This window comes from Salvia hispanica, chromosome 1 (genome assembly GCF_029641045.1).
Source record: "Salvia hispanica isolate PSC_SH4W2 chromosome 1, Shi_PSC_v1, whole genome shotgun sequence".
NCBI classification, from domain to species: Eukaryota; Viridiplantae; Streptophyta; class Magnoliopsida; order Lamiales; family Lamiaceae; genus Salvia; species Salvia hispanica.
In genome coordinates, this window is record NC_142692.1 from 64,488,581 (window position 1) to 64,506,730 (window position 18,150).

Genomic DNA, 18,150 nt, shown 5'->3' on the forward strand with positions numbered 1-18,150 from the left:
GCCAAAGACTAATAAATTGTTTTTAATTTGTTAACTAACTATATTTATTATTTTAATATTTAATTAACACATCAAAATAGCTAATATAATCTTGTTTTGGTCGTACAAAATTTGGTTGTTTATCATTACTCTTTTTTTGGTGTAGAGTCGATTGTCCTGTTATGTCCACATCTTAAAAAACATAACAAATGAGATCATAGGGCGGGAGAATTTGGTTGCCCGACACGTAATGCATTTTGTTTGAGTTCAGATTGCAGTCACTATTTTTTGTGATGATCAGATGTTTCGTGTAATAGTACATAAATTATATTCACGGTAATCCCTGAAAAGTATGAACATTTGATTCTACACGAGTTTTAGTGTAAGCAGTGTTAATGGAGAGTGAGCTCCACATCGTGTAGTGTAATAATATAAGTTATAAATAAAATGATGTGTGGAGATAATGTATTGTTTAACTATTCCATAATTATAAATTCATACATAAAAAAGTCATACTCCCTCCGTAAGCCATTAGAAGTCCCGGTCACTTTTGCACACTCGTTTTGTAAAAATGATAAAAACATCTTACTTTACTATTTCTTCACTTTAACTATTTATTACTTACCATTTTTACAAAACTGAGTGTGTAAAAGTGACCGGAATTCCTATTGACGGACGGAGGTAATAAATAAGTAAAATTAACTTTGTAAACAACATGCATTTTCATGTTTCATATAGGAAAGTGAATACCAGTTTTTCTCCAATTTTTTCTGCTTTAGTCAAAAAAAATAGGTAATGAGTAATATAATCACAGAAATGTACTTTTCAAAATTTGTATCCAAAAAAATGTAGATACACAAAATAACATGGGAATCAGACATAAAGAATTTGAATAATTTTTGGGGCACAAACAAGATATTTAGAAAATGAGTAAATATTATAGTACTACTATAGTAATTATCTTCAGATTGAGAAATTTTTATGATGTAAAAAACCGTTAATGAGTTACGTTAAAAAAAACGTTGGCGAGGGGTAAAATACAAGAAATGGGCCGTTAACAGGCCATGTCTAAGGACTGGGCCCATAATATTTGGTAATTTAACTTTAAAAGAAAGAAATGATTAACTTTGCAATCTTAGAGTGAAGAAGTGAATTTCACTAAAATTAGTCGTTGCATTTGCATAGTAGCATTGCAGTATTTAGAGATAGAGAGAGACAGAGACGGAGAGAGATCTCCGTTCACTATCAAATCCCAATCTTTACTGCCATCACTATGTCTACCAATCCCGACCACTCCGAATTACAAAACGGATCACCCGAACCCGAACCCGAACCTCCAGCTGCAACAGCTGCCGCGCCGCCGACCGACGCTCCAGATCTCCAGAAGCCTGATCCCAGCGACACTGATGGACAGCCACCTGATGCTGAGAGATCGAGAGAATTGCAGCCGGAGAATCCCGAGGTTTCGAATTCTGCGCCGGAAGGAGAAATCTCCAGCGAATTAAGTGATGCGGATTCACGCGTAGTGCACTCAAACCAAGACGTGGAGACCGATTCCAAGGCGGAAGGGAATCGGACATTTACTATGAGAGAGCTGCTCAATGAATTGAAAAATGGAGATGCGAGTGGCAGCGATGGCAGAGAGTCTGGTACTCCTCACAGGTTAGTCAATTGCACTGTTAATGCTCTAGGAATGATATATTTTTCTTGTTTTTTTAAATCTTAATTATGTGCAACTGATTGTAATGTGGTCAGATATTGGATCTAGGCCAGTTTCATAAATTTATGATGCAATGATAGTTGATGCTTGTTTAGTGGGAATCTGATAAGTGTGCATTTGTCTGTGGCTTAGATCTCTTTGAACTGATGTTGTAGGCAGTCATATTCTGAAATCTTGTGGTGTATTTTGAAGTGATTTAAATATGTGGAAACTCGAACCATGTATTAGTGCACAAGTGTCCGAACATAAAAGTTAGAATCCTTCACAACTAGTGCAATACTTAGTATTTGTTTTCTTAGAGAGGTCAAAGTTGAGCACCACGGACACGATTAAGTTCTGAAATCTTTTGGTGTATTTTTAAGTGATGATTTGAATTTGAAATTAGTGGAAACTCGCACAAGCGTAGTGCTCAAGTGTCCAGACATAAAAGTTAGAATCCCTCACAACTAGTGAAATGCTTATATCTGTTCATAGACAGGTCAACGTTGAGCAACACGGACATGATTAAGTTCCGAAACCCAAATAATATGTGGGCAACTGATGTTCAATGGTATGGATAGTGTAATACTGACACTTGTGCAAGAATAATCATTGGAAGCAGTGTTAAGTAACACGATTTGGAATACAATCTCTTTTTTTAAATATCTAAATCTTCATTACAAATAAAATCCAATCATACTAGAGTTGGCTACAACTGTGCAAGCTTTTCAAGTTATGAATAATTTAATTTGTTAAAGCATTGACAGTGCGGCTCATTAGGCTTTGTTAAGTATCCAGTTATGTTTAAGGCGAAGGAACGTAATTACTCTGACATTTTTTTATTATTTCAACTCTATTCTGATAGATTAAAACTTTTGGTTGAATTGTTGATGTTATTACAGCCAACAAAACTCAGAACTGCATATCGAGCAGAACAATGCTGCTATGGAGTTGATTAATAGCGTCACAGGTCTTGATGAGGAAGGTAGATCTCGACAAAGGATTCTTACATTTGCTGCCAAGAGGTAGAAATCTTATCTTCAGCGTATATATGATGAAACTGCAACATATATTTGTACATTTTATTTCTGTTTTTGTTAGGGTTATAGTAATTTATCATGCCACAGTTCACCATGTGCGTTTTCTAGTTTAAGTGCCATTTTTGCTATCCAACAAAGGGCTTTATTGTGCCTCTTCTTTCCTCTGGTTGTGTTACTTCACTGACATGCATATGAATATTAAATCCTGGTGGAAACTTTTTGAGTGGTAATGACTAAAAGCAGTTTAGACTCATTCTTATGCATTAAAACATTAATCAGACTGAACTCATAATAGTTTTAACTGCTGTTTTCATATGCTTTCTACCTTTCCGAAGCTTCCTATATGAACATTGCGTAGGTTAATCACATCTTCTTGCATTGATTTGCAGATATGCCACTGCTTTAGAAAGGAATCCGGATGATTATGATGCATTGTACAATTGGGCCCTGGTTCTTCAGGTCTGTGTGGTAGAATGTGAATTAGATTTTATAAATGTATTTCACTATTTTCCTTACATTTTGAACTTTACTTTGGTAACTTGAGGTTTTCTCCTGAAGCTAGTTAGTGAGCTGTGAAAGTTTTGGATGATTTTAAAAGTTAAGGGTGAACTTGTTGTGCTTTACATGGATTCTGAATACTCAAGTTACTGTTATCAGTAATGGATGTATTTCAACGGGTTTATGTAGAAATTACTGCCTTGAAGTTGCATTTTTTAACGCTGTAAAGTTCTCTGAAATTTGCACTGTGGATGCAGGAAAGTGCAGATAATGTAAGTCCAGAATCCAGTTCTCCTTCCAAGGATGCTTTGCTTGAAGAAGCGTGTAGAAAGTATGAAGAGGCTACACGCCTTTGTCCCACACTTAACGATGTATGTGTCACTGCTACACTGTTATTTTTTGGTATAAGTATACTCTAATTTGTAATATCTAAATATAATGGGAATTGGGAAACAGTACCCTGATGCTTTTGATGTTCAAGAAAAAAATTGCCTTATTACTGCCCAAATCCCTTATTATGCATGCATGTATATGTTTCATCGTGAGTGAGTGTCCGAGTATCTTGCAGTAATATATGAATGCTTGCTTGTTTTTCACTTTTACATGAATAATATGTGTATTTAATTAGAAAAATTCATTAATGCAATTATCCTCTTGGCTCTTGAAGATATATTAGTTCAATGAAAACTGATTTATAGTTTCTTTATGAGATTGAGATTACAAGTAGTTAGAAAAAACTCATTAATGCATGATGCTCTTGAAGATATATTAATTCAATGAAGACTGATTAATAGTTTCTTTACTAGATTGTAAATAGTGACACAAATTATTGCTTTTACATTTTTCCACTTTTTAACAATTGAATAGTTTCTAGTATTATTTAAATGGAGATATGTGAGATTTTTCTTCCTTTGCCAGGCTTACTATAATTGGGCTATAGCAATATCTGACCGGGCTAAAATGCGTGGTCGGACAAAGGAAGCTGAGGAGTTCTGGAAACAGGTTTGTTCTATTGGCATTCCTTCTATTTTATGAGATGAATCCTTGTGTTTACTGTAGTATCTTGGTCAATTGCTTTGTCCATTCTTTTGGTTCACTTCTAGCAACCTTTTATTTTTTGTGAACTAGAGCTGGTGACATCAAACCCCTTTGGACCTATAAATCTATCAGTTGAAGCATTAATTTAATTGAATCCAGTTGGCAAACTTAAGAAAAAATGTAGAAGTGAAAGAGGAAGAGGAAGAAACATTATTTTGTCCCATTTTAGACTCTGTTTATATTAGTTTGGTAAGGAGCTATTGATCTTTTAACAGCTTTCTCATAGTATTGCACATGGACATTCAAATTTATAAGTGGTGGTGCTCTGTTGATCCACAAGTGTATTAACTATGTCAACATCAGCAGTCACTCTCATTCTTAATCTAGAATGACAGATACAGGTAGCACACTTTACAGTGTATGTTACTGTATGTTGCCCAGTGGAAGGTGTGAAGTTAAATATCGAATAATCGAATTGAACTTTTTTGAAGAAAATTCTGATTTCTTATTTGTTGATGTGGTATTTGTTCATCTTTATGTAGCTTACTCTTTTTCTGAAAGATGACTAATCCTATCTAGTCAAATGTTCCCGGATTTAATATGTTTGGCTTTGGCACATGACTTTAGTAATATTTAGATTTCCTGTGTAATTCCTGTAACCTTAAGCACATGCCATGACTTCCATGATATTGTTAATGTATTGTATAATAACTTTGTTCCTTACTGTTCTGTTATTTGCAGGCTACAAAGAATTATGAAAAGGCTGTCCAACTCAACTGGAACAGTCCTCAGGTAGATATTTGCTATCTCTGAAAAAAGTGAATAGCCCCCTTTGTATCCCAATTGTGCATCAGCTGCTGATTCTGTATCACAATTGTGCATCAGCTGCTGATCAGAGCAATGGTCATCGATGTTTTCTTGCAAATAGTTTTCAATTTCTTCCTTGTCTTAAGATCCCTACTGCTATCTTGTTCTTTTCTTGATATTTACTAATGTTAACATGAATTTGCAGGCGCTTAACAATTGGGGACTTGCTCTACAGGTGTGTTAAATAGTATCTCATCTATAGAAGCCATTGTTTCCTTTCGAATTAATCTTGTAATAAGATGATAAGTTTAGCACTTCCCTTTATCCTTGTACCATGTAGAGACTTACGTTCTTTGTTCTTGTGCTCAAATTTTATGTTTCAGGAGCTCAGTGCAATTGTTCCTGCTCGTGAGAAACAGACAATAGTCAAAACTGCTATAGGCAAGGTATGAGAGTCATAGTTCTCATTAAAGGCCCTGGACATTTAACTGAGCCCATGTTTATAAATTATTTATACTCTGATCATCTAACACCTTATGTGTCTGCAGTTCCGTGCGGCAATACAGTTGCAGTTTGATTTCCATAGGGCAATTTACAATCTTGGAACTGTACTGGTTAGTTTGACACTTGTCTTGCTCTTTGATAATTTATTGTTATGTAACTGTAGAAGATGAATTTTGGCACTCTATCATAAATAAGAACTGGGAATTTGAAAAAAAGGATGCCATGCATTAGTCTTAATGAGCCAAAATTTGCAGTATGGCTTAGCAGAGGACATATCGAGAACTGGGGGACATGCGACTGCAAAGGAGGTTTCACCTGAAGAATTATACAGCCAAGCTGCAATATATATTGCAGCTGCACATGCACTGAAGCCTAATTACTCAGTAAGCACACTGTGTTTGATCATTATCTATTATTCTTTATATCATCCTCTTACATCATACTCTTGTTTTTCATATTTTATGAATTACTCTAGAGTGACTTCTCCTACATCACTGAGACAGACAACCTGAAAGTTTTGCACTGCTTAATTTTTTTTTTCACCTGGTATTGTTAATAAAATTCCCATTCTTCCTATTATTTCCCTTGCAATAAATGACAGAAACTCTATAACAATTGAAGCCAACATTCATTAACGAGGTTATTTCAGTAAATGATAATTAATGTTTTTTATAGGCAAAGTCTTCTGTTATATGGGTGAGGTAAATATGGTCTCTGCCTTTGTGGAATGAATGGGTAGATCATAGGCCACTTCGACATCTGCGATTGTATAACTTATTATCACTTGAAGTAAAATCCTGATTTTGCAATTAGGTTGCTCTCTGCTCTTATTTTGTGTCATGTTATCATATATTACATTCTTATAATAGGGGGTTAGTATTCGGTTTTCTGTTAGGTCATTTGAACCAAAAAAATCAATTATATATATGTGATTCGGTTTTGTTCGGGTTTTAAAAATCCGAACCCTGAAAAATGAACCAATTTTCAAATTTTGGTTTGGAATTTGGATCAGTTCAATATTTGGTTTTTGGATATTTTCCTTCCCCGACTTGTTAAATCTTCCATTCTCTGTTTTAGCTAAAAATTCTTCTAGTGTTATCTGAAATCAAAATGTTGAGAGGCAACCTCATTTGTTTTATTGTTGTGCTTCAGGTTTACACTAGTGCTTTAAAGCTTGTGCGGTCTATGGTGAGTATTCATTTCTTTGACATTATACTTGTCCTTCATGCCTTATCTAGAGAATGTGAACTTACATGAAGGTTCTCTAAAAATGCTATACCAACAGTTTGTTTATCTTGCACCCCCATACTCATGAAGATGACTGATCTCTAACGTAATTTATGTATTTAATTTGGCCGAATTGATTGTTGTATGATAAATCACACTTATGTTTGTTCAGAGATTGGAGAACATTCTCTAGACTAGAAACCCCTCACCCATTCCACTTATCATGAATGCAAGGCATTAAAGAGCAATAATATTTACAAGTTACCAGTGAAGCTATTGAACTTCTCGCATATTGTAGAAAGAGTCAATCTGCAAAGTTTAAAGGAATTCTAGTTTGGATAGCATTTTATCTTCCCCATTTTTTCTTTGTAATGTCCTATTCATCTGTGCATATTTGCCGAACCTTCTCCTTGTTCTGGCAGCAGGAGATACTTTGCACTTCAGTTTATCTTCTTGGAGCTGGAGCTAGTTGTACTTTGAGACATCCTTTGTCCAATTAATACATCTGAACAAATTTGTATTTTCTCAGCTTCCGTTGCCATATCTAAAGGTTGGATATCTGACAGCACCGCCTGTTGGGAACCCAGTTGCACCTCACAGTGATTGGAAAAATACTCAATTTGTGCTAAATCATGAAGGGCTTCAACAGGTAGGAAAAGTCTTTGCTTATGCTTAAAAAAGAAGGATTATCACTGTTATGCTTTGTCTGAAACATATCCAGCAAGCATCAAATTCTCTCTTTAGGAACAAGAATATTCATCTCGAACCATTGATATTAAGCAAATTAGGAATACAAAGTGCCCTTATGAAGCAGTAATCGAATCATCTGATAGCTTACTATGTTCAAATTTCAGATAACCTTCTTTTTCTGGTGGTCTCTTCAACTTTCATGACCATTTACTTAAAAAATGTCCCAAAATTTGAAAATTTACTTATCGACCTCTTACCAGTGTTACTTGTCTGCTAAAAATTGCCATGAGGTTCTTCAGTCACACTATCTATCTTTCTCTTAATGCTATCCTTGTCAGCATCACAATTCTACTTTTTCAAATGAAACCTAAAAAGCATTTTCTTGCAGCTTAGCAAACCTGAAGATAGATATTCATCTCTAAGCCTTTCATCAAGATCAGTGGATTCACCCACCAGTAAACCAGTCATCAGAATCTATGTTGCAGATATTGTTTCTGTGTCGGCGTGTGCTGATCTTACGCTACCACCTGGCGCTGGCCTGTGCATTGACACAACCCACGGACCTGTTTACCTGGTAAGATACTTATGCTAACCAAGCATTTCTTCATTTTATTTACAAATTAACCTGCTGCTCCCTTCTTCTGCTTTTTGACGTCATTTTGTTGGCTGCTGCAGGTTGCTGAATCTTGGGAATCTTTGGATGGGTGGCTCGATGCCATTCGATTAGTTTATACCATTTTTGCGCGGGGTAAGAGCGATGTTTTGGCTGGTATAATAATTGCCTAATTTTGAACCTGTATATTGTGATGATATTGCAAAGTATTTTCTTGAGGATGCCTACTGTTAGTTTAAGAACACTAAAGGTTGTTTGTTCGTGTAGGCTTTTGTATATTAGCCAATTATTCCTATAAAAATGAGGTAGAGTTTACTATATTATAGGGACTTTTTACAAAGATTATTACCGAAACTTATAAAGATACTGCAAATTGGATTGTCACATTTTACTTCTTCAAAAGTATTGCTCGTTTGCAAGAAATACAAGAGGATATATAGGGTTTTGCAGCGTTACAATTCTAGTCATTGAGACAAGTTATTCTAAATATCCAATTGAATTTGACCAGAAAGCAGTACTCTTTCTGGCCTAATTAAGTTGATTCATTTGTTTTGGATATGGAGATTTAAACTTACTACGTTACATGGGTTAAATTGAGATTAAATAAAATAGGAGAGATAAAAGAGTTTAGTAGGAGAGCAAATAAATTACGAATGATTTGATGATTTGTTTTTTGTTACAGTAAAATCTAGATGGGACAATTTAGAAAGGAATACGGCTTAATTAATATTTTAATAATTTCACATGTAAATGAGATTCCCCAACAAGCTTATGTATCTCAATAATATGTAATACTAATACTTGCGCAGGAATGAATTAGCTAGGACATGAATTTATACATTTGGATAGTCTTGGTATATAGTACCAATGAAGATGTTCGAAATTTGTGTTTAGGCCAAATGAACAAATGGATGAGATCTTAAATTTATTGCCTTTTTAAGACTCGTTGAAGGGACTTGCTTTCTCTAGGCTATAAGTACCACTTGTCTACGTGGTCATTATTGTATACTCTAGAATCAACAAACAATACCCAAGAAAAGAATTTTATTAGACTCAAGCACCAAATACACAAGACAACGCGCCATAGTTCTCATTATTTCTACTGTTAGTAAACTCTTCCGAAGCGGAATATAATGGGGAAAGAATTCAAGCAAGTTTGGCAATTCCTTGATGGCTGATTTAAGTTGGCATTTTCCAAATTCCTATAAACCAATGATCAATCAGATTAAACAAAAGCATGAGGTGCATGCATTGAAATTAATGATAGAATTTACCTTCCATTTCTCAACATTAGAGTAAAGGCCTAATGGAGGTCTGTTATTTGCTACAAGACCTGCAACAAAATAATAGGGCCTAAATAACTATCATAAAACATATATAGATAAAAAAATAATTTCAGTTATTTGGAAAAGTACTAAAAAGATGGCACAAGTGATCTCAACCTCTTGTCTTGAGAAGCTGTGAACTCGGTTTGAAACTTCTGCAATCGCATTGCAACAAAGCCATTGACGACAAGAGGGACAAACCTTGGAACCACATGATTTAGAAAAATAACCCTGATTAAGGACTTTTTCATTGTCTCCCCTCTATATATTATACAACTTCAAAGTTGGGGTCTGCCAAGCTCTGCATTGCTTCATTCTTATCAAGTGAAAGTCGAACCTGAACTTGAAAGGGAAGATCGTCCCCTTGTAAATCCATTTGTTCCTCTACTATCTGTTTTGCACTTATCACCACTGATTCGCAGCAATGAACCATCAATATTTTTTGTAGTGTCGGTATGTATCCAATTTCTGACAGGATATTCTCCAACCCTTCTACAAAAAGATAAGCTTCTCAAGACGTGGAAAGATGGAACTCGCTTCTGTAGTCCAGTGTTTCAAGCTAGGACACGAATTAATTCCCAAGTATTTGAGACAACGGAATTGGCATTCAAATATTTCCCACTTGCCTGTTCCAAAGCAACCAAGTGATAAGTTGAACTTCTCAAGAAGGGGCAACGAACCTATTTGGGGAAATGTGAGCTTATATAAAGACAAATTCCCTCTAAAATCATACAAACATGAGATATGGAGGGATTCTAATTTACTTAGACATTTAATATTGCTCGGATAATAATAATCATCACGACCCATTCTCTTGCTCCCTGAATAAGTCATCCCCAATTTCTTGATATTGGGAATTCTCTTAACCACCTTTTCATGACACTTGAAATTATGTGCTCCATCAAGTACTCCTAAATTTCTCATGACAAAAGCATTACTCGAAGGATTTGGGATAAGCAATCTTCTCGGAGTCATCTCAATATGCCTCAGTTGAGGCATTTTCCAAATTTCAATAGGCGCAGTAGTCTTATTTGGACAATAAATGATCAATGTATGCAAATTCCAAAGGTGATTGAAAGAAGAAAAAATTGAGGACATACTATCAACATTTACAGCGAGGTGTCGCAAGTTAACATTCCGATACACAACAGAGTTCACATATCTTTCATATTCAAAAGTACGAAATTTGTAAGCGTGTATTGTCCTCAAGAATCCAAAATTCCGGCACCATGGAACTTTCCCATCCTCAAAAATAATGGAACGAGCGTGTGACATGGATCGCAAGTCATCAACGACTTTCTTCTTTGATGTGTTCTTGCGTATAATAACGCGTCGTCGGCTGTTTATTCCTTGAGGACTAGATTCTCCTATCACGTGATAAAACCCTTCTTTCTTGCCTTGGTTAAGGCATAAGTCTCTTAACAAATCATGAACTTTGACTTGTTTTATGTTTCTGTAGACCCCAATTCATCAACTAGAACAAGATTTCTATCGTCTAAGTCCTTTATGAACTCTTTCCCAATTGTTTCCACACTTTTGTCATCTATTGGTTAAGAAATCCTTCAGAAACCCATAGCTTGATGAGCGTTGAGACTCTAGTTGCATCATCTTCCTCAAACACACCCATATATAAGAGGGCTTTAAGTAGACGGGCAAATGATTGTAACTTATTTTCAACAATCTTAGACAATGCTTATTATTGTCTAAATTTACTATTGAAGTTAAGTTATTCCTTATTGATCCCCAACATTTTTTTGTGTGTTTCATATTTTTCAAAATACCTCCTACTACAACAATTGATAGAGGAAGTCCTCTACAATTATTTAAAATTTCTTTTCCAACCTTCTCCAGTTCAAGTGGAAAAGGTTCCTCTCCAAACACAGTTTTGGAGAATAGGATCCAACTATTAGCCTCGTCAAGAAATTCCATTGAATGACTATAACGATTGTTTAATTGGAAACTCAATCGTGATTGTCTTGTCGTCACCATTATTCGACTACAATTTCCATTGTTAGGAAAGAAATGTTGTATTTCATTCCAAGACTCAATATCCCACATATCATCCATTACAATTAGAAACCTTCTACCCGACAAATATTGGTAGAGTTCTAAGCCTAATTCTTCTTCGCTCCTTTCACTTATTGTTTCCTTGTCTTTGTTAGTGGCTTGACAAACAATTTCATATAGAATTTCTCTTGTGTTGTAATGTTCAGAAATAGTAACCCAAGCACAAATATCAAAGCGCTCCTTAATAAATAATAACTTGTTCTGAATAAATAGTTTGAGCGAGAGCGGTCTTACCTATCCCTCCCATTTCTACTATGGGGATGACTTGGCGACTGGGTTCATCTGCAACGAGCTTTTCCATGATCCCATATAAGACATGATTAGATATCACAATCTTGCCACAACTGTTCTTCCCCGTGGTAGAAGAGACATTAAATGTACGTTGTTCATCACGGAGCACCACCACCTTCTCAGTGTTGGTTTCCATCGCCACTATCTTGATCCGATCCATTTCTTTTATTACATTTTGTAGATCTTGATACAACTTGATTGGATCCTTGTGACATCGAAAGAAATTGAAGAAGCGTCTGATTTTGGTTGCTTCGTATCTTCGGAGCTGAATCTTGTCTGCAATACGAGACTCGATAACATCTTCAGCCGCATAAGCTGCATCCACGATACGCATCTCCAGTGGATCTGCTTCATCGCTGTCAGAATAAGGGGATTTGTAACTTTTGAGAAATTCTAGCAGGAAGGTCACACTTTTAGTGAGAGATTGAATTTGGAGTTTTTTGAGAGAGATGGGTGGGGAATGATGGTGTTCTATGGCATCTATGATATTCATTAGAGAAACCAAGGCTGCATAGGCTGCCATGATCTAACCAAAAAACCCAGTGTTTTCTGATTATGTTGAGAATTTGATAAAAAATTTATATAGCTGATGAATTATAGCATAGGTGAATGGTGCTGATTAATGATGATAAAGTTAGTTGGTATTGGAAATGGGCCACTCATCCCTTAAAAGACCTCATAAGGGGGAGGGTTATCCACACTTATATAGAGAAGCTAGGATCATCACCAAGTCGATGTGGGCTAGAATTTAGAGAGTTTAACACGCCTCCTCACGTGTGGGCCGGAATGACACATCGGACTTCCATCACGTGGGTAGGCAAGAGAAGAGATAAAGAGATATAATCCATCGTCGACTTGGCTCTAATACCATATTAGAAATGAGCACTCACCCCTTAAAAAGCCTCATAAAGAGGAGGGTTATCCACACTTATATAGAGAAGCTAAGATCATCACCAAGTCGATGTGGGATAGAATTCAGAGAATTTATCAGTCGGTATGGAAATTTCAGAGTAGATTCAAGACAATTTGTAGGTTTTGTCAAATCAACTCTGACAAATTTGAATTCAAAGTTTGTAGGCTATAAGACGAAGTTTAATGCTAATTAAATTTATCCAATTAGCATAAAACTAATTATTTAAATATTTTGACCAATAAAAACATATTAGATATTAATAGTCTTATAATTATAAAATTACAGCAATAATAATTAATTATTTAGGTCATGCATGGAACGTTCAACCTCTTGCTTAACAGTTACTCAATCTACGAGATTTTTTTTTATGAATACACCATTATATTTCTGAAGACGTATTTAAAGGAGATGTGTAGTTCGAAGGTTTCCTTTTATATTTTGCACTCTCAACAACTTCCTCCTCCAAAAAGAGAGAAAATGCCCAACGACTTTAATTTTTAATATGGGAAAAGGGCATTTATAGGTGGTCTCACGTTAGACATTAGATGCTTTTAATGTATTGATTTTTTTTTTAAAAAAAATTATTTTATTTTATTTTATTTTCTTTTTAATACGTTGTCGTGTTGGAGGGTCTTTTCTTCTCAATGTTAACTTTAATTAAACTAGTATCACACCTATACTATGCACATCATATTATATTTCCTTTAAAAATGTGTATAATAACAAATTATTATGCATTAAAAGTAAAAATTATAAAAATACATTCTTAGAATTAGTACATAAATATTGACGACACAATGTTGCCAAAAGTTAAAAAATAAAAATAAAACTTTGTACTCCCTTCATCCTCCATTAGGAGTCCCGGTCACTTTTGCGCACTCGTTTTATAAAAATGATAATAAATAGATAAAGTGGAGAAATGAAAAAGTAAGAGAGAGAATAATATTGACAAGACTCTTCTCAATATTATTCTCTCTCTTATTTTGTCATTTCTCCACTTTAACTATTTATTACTCCCTCCGTCCCCCATAATTTGTCACCATTTGATCCGGCACGGGTTTTAAGAAATATAATAGAAAGTGAGATTTTTGCAAAACGAGTGCAAAAAAAGTGACTAAGACTCCTAATGCCGGACAGAGGGAGTATCTTTCATGATAGATTCTTCGTGTTTTCGTATCTCTTTGACCCGTGCTCTGTAATATACTACTAGTATCTCAAGCATTGCATTCGGGTCACAGTGCACGTCGACAAACAAAAATATCTATATAATTAATCTTGTAAATTTCTCCAAATTTAAATGGCATAGTAAAACCTCTCACTCACTCCACTTAATCACACATAAGCTCCCACTCACTCCACTTAATCACACATTTTTAGCTTTTAATCAAACATTTAAATGGCATTTAATTATACATTTTCAATTTAATATAATTTTTAAATTAAATGGTAATCTTGTAAATTTTTCCTAAACTTCCCTTTTATATATTGTATAGATTATACGAGGAGAACTTAATATAAAAAAAAGGAATATTAGCCTTTAATATCATAGAACTTTCAAAAAGTTGGATTTTTCCCACATATCTCTATATTTTATTATTCGTTTTCTAAATGTTGTCTTCCTCATCATCCATTTTTCTTATAGTCCTTGTTGCTTATGCTGCAAATGCTTTTAACGATGATGATACTAAAAATCCTAAAACTCATCTAGGGATGGAATTTTATGAACAAAACATTTTTGTTCATAAAATTCCATCTCTAGATGAGTTATCACCCCTACCAAAAATGCCATTATTGTTTACGTAATTTGACCCCCCAATATGAAAATCCTGACGTCGCTCTACCTATTAGCCTCTCACCCCAAAAACATCTCCATCCTGCCGGATTTCCTTGTCACGAAGACTTACCAAAACAAACATGAAACAAAAGGAAGAACATATGTAATTAGTGGAGTGATTGATACACAATTACATTGTCTAGAAATAGAATATATCCTACCATAAACACATTGTAATATGCCCTATATTAAGGGAGTCTTAGTGATGAATCAATACACAGAAACATATTACAATCATATCAATTTTCAATATGGTATCACGAGCGGGTGAGGACTCATAGAATTATCATCATCGTCCATAACCTTTCCCTACCCTCTATATTGTACCTGCAAAACCAGCCAGAAATCATGTCAGACACGGAGGAATTCACCTCCGACGACACCAAAATCTAAACCACCAGAACATCACACCCAAATCTGATAGAGTTTCCACCCGAATTAGCCACACAATTCGCAGAATTCTTAAGACAGAGCAACTCTGCCTCTGCCTCACCAAAACCAAAAACACCACCAACAAATCATCACCCTCATCACCCAGAATCATTGGGCGAAATCACCGTCAACCCGAAACTGAACAGGGAGAACTATCCTCTCTGCTCCAATCTGATGGATCGAGGAATCGGGGGAAAGGGGCTGACGTCTCACATAGATGGAGTTTCAAGCCCCCCGCCCGATCTGATCCTTCGTTCCCAAAATGGCAACAGCGCGACCACTGCGTATTTAACTGGATCATCAACAACATCGAGACGGATCTGATCAATGAGGTATCGCAATATGAAACAGCATACGACCTATGGGAAGGTCTCGCTGTTATATACGGCAGTGGGGCTGACCCGCTCCAGGTCTACGATCTACATCGGCAAACCAACATAGTCAGACAAGAAGGGATGTCACTTGAAGCCCTATGGAATAAGTTCCAAGGGCTGTGAATATCAATTGTGAAGCCAATGACCAAACAGACACTACGGTTGTACCAGTTTCTCACCGCATTGGATGACAAATATGATGCAGTAAAGAATGAGATAGTTAGGCGCGACCCTTTACCAACGGTGCGCGAGGCTTACGGAATTGTTCGTCATCGAACAACGACGCCATCCTTGGTGTTGGAACTGGAGGAACCGTGAAGGATGGAATCGGCTCCGGCCTTGCTGTTGTCGACCGTGGACGCTCCAATCAGCCGCCCAACACCGCTAATCGACCGTGGATCGACGCTCCGACGATGATAAAAGTCGAATAACGTGTTCCCACTGCGGCGGGAAGAAACACACCAAGGATGGGTGCTTTCACCTCATTGGATTTCCCGATTGGTGGGATGATATGAAGAAGGCAAGGGCGACGCGTGCACTGAACAGAAACGGCGGAGGAAGAGCAACACTTGCGATAACTGACCGGCTGCCGACATCGGAACTCCGGCGGGTAGCACCGGCACGGCACGGCGGGAGGTAGCCAACGGAGGAACAACGCACGCCGGAGAAGACATTGTTGGACTACCGCAGCGGAAGACACAGAAAACAAACAGGTCCTTAACAAATCTATTTAGGTAATTATGCATTCGATTCCAATTTCATGCAATAACCATAGATCTATAGATCACACATCAAATATTCACCTAAACATGCATATTCGACGTGAATTAAATGTTACCTCATAATCCGACATCGGATTGACGTTGTTTGCTGCACCTCCGGGCGATCCCTGGTTTACCGACCATGTATCTTCCGTACTATTCCCTTGTCCTTGATCATCCATCCGTGTGGGCGGATCTTGGATAATCAACAAATAGCTTTGAAGAGATCTAGGAAAACCAAACACAAAACACGAGATTGCCTCGATCTAATCCTATGAATTAGGATAGGTCAAGAACAAAACAAGAACCCTAAATCTCCCACGTGCTAGGCATGAAAATCGAGCCAAGAGGGAGAGAGAGAGAGAGACGCCAAGAATGGCGGCTAGGGTTAGGGTTTAGTGTGTGTTGTGTATTGTGTGGTGTGCTAGGGTTTCCCATACTCCTCACTATTTATAAAATAGACTTAATGGGCTAGTAAGGGGATCCATGGAATGATTTAGGTGTTGGGCTCACCCATTAGATAATTAACTAATTAAATCAAATGACAATATATTATCAATGAAATATTATTTTGTTCCACTAAAGAATAATATTGCACTCCCACCTAAATCACCAAATTACAAGTAACTTGGGTCCATTTTATTTTATAATATTTCCCGCGTTTAAGATTATCTGGATCCATCAATTTAATTCTTTTGTCTGCTATGTGACTAGAATTAAATTAATTCTCCAAAGAGTTTTTCTAGTTTGAAACTTTATTTATTATTCGTGGAATAAATTCCAACTGCGCAGTTTTTGGATTAATAAATTCCTTTTTCAAACACCTCTTGGGGATCATCCCTTAGGGATTTAATCATACCACACTAGGCACGCGAATTCTATGAAATAATATTCCAATACCTTCATGTTATTCAATTACTACCACTCAAGATATCATGAACTTGAGTTACAAACAAACTCTCACATATTGATAAGTCAAAGTGGCGTATGACTGAATAAACAATATTGATATTAATTCCATAGACTAGAAAATACTAAAATTTCTGAAATATATTTCTTACAGTAGATAGCAATAAAGAATACATTTCATATTAGATCCTTTCAGTGCTTTACCACACCGGTGTTACTAATCTTGTCTTAGGTAAAAGAGAATTATCACAAACACCGCAACCGTACCAATAGGTAGCCAAAGCCTATCTAGGTTGTGAATACGTTTTTCTTCTTACTAGATCTGGCCAAGTCCCCTACTGGAAAACTCATGAGGAGATTCATCGAATTTCCCTACTTGACCTTCTTAGTAAAAAGCCTTAGACTTGTTTATCATATTTCAATAATAAACCATTATATTATATTATTTATTCTCATAATTAGGTAAACAAGTGGACATGGCGTTTCTCGTATACATGCACAAGCTGACTGTACAAAGGCATGTACGCTCGAAGCATCTTTTAGTATACAAACCCCAACAGACATAGCCAGGGCATCGGCGGCTAGGGTGTGGGAAGGAGGTATCAATTTCCCTCTTTTATACCCTGACTTTACTGGAATTAAAAAACGACCCCAAAGTTTCAGTAAAATCCATAATGAACCCCGGAAAAGGGTCCACCTACAAGATGAACCCCATAGCTCTCAGTATTCTCAATTTGACCTCGGAAAAACCGTCCTCTCTAAAAACCAACCCCACACTTCCGAAAAATGCTTAGATGAGTCCACCAGTTTTTGTGCTTTTGCGAAAATAGCCCCAAATACCCCAGAATTGGAAATTGACCCCAATATCCCTTGCCACAATAAATTCCAAGCCCTTGCACACTCATCAATATCCAAAAATCGACCCAAAGACTATGAATGGATATTTGACTGTGGTGCTACTGATACTATGTCTTATGAATCCTCTGATTTTACTAATATTTCTGCTCCACATAAGAAGTATGTTCAGACAGCAAATGGAAATATAATTCCAGTCCAGGGGGCAGGCACGATCAAGATCTCTCCAACACTGCAGATCTCGAATTGCCTATATGTGCCTTTATTGCACACAAATTACTCTCAGTTAGTCAT

At 36.3% G+C, this 18,150-nt stretch overlaps 1 protein-coding gene and 1 pseudogene across 1 annotated transcript; one reads left to right on the top strand and one right to left on the bottom strand.

Moving 5' to 3' along the window:
- Positions 1-1,117: 1,117 nt before the first annotated feature.
- On the top strand, positions 1,118-8,479 carry LOC125220208 (Tetratricopeptide repeat (TPR)-like superfamily protein). The gene is made up of 14 exons (XM_089069732.1): positions 1,118-1,641; positions 2,581-2,703; positions 3,108-3,177; positions 3,474-3,587; positions 4,135-4,218; positions 4,996-5,046; positions 5,267-5,296; positions 5,445-5,507; positions 5,610-5,675; positions 5,820-5,948; positions 6,718-6,753; positions 7,322-7,441; positions 7,871-8,056; positions 8,158-8,479. Exons 1-14 carry the CDS (start codon positions 1,253-1,255, stop codon positions 8,266-8,268), a joined length of 1,572 nt encoding a protein of 523 aa, XP_088925858.1. The 5' UTR covers positions 1,118-1,252; the 3' UTR covers positions 8,269-8,479.
- A 1,066-nt stretch (positions 8,480-9,545) lies between these two features.
- On the bottom strand, positions 9,546-12,301 carry LOC148934388 (putative late blight resistance protein homolog R1A-10; annotated as a pseudogene).
- Between the last annotated feature and the right edge of the window lie 5,849 nt (positions 12,302-18,150).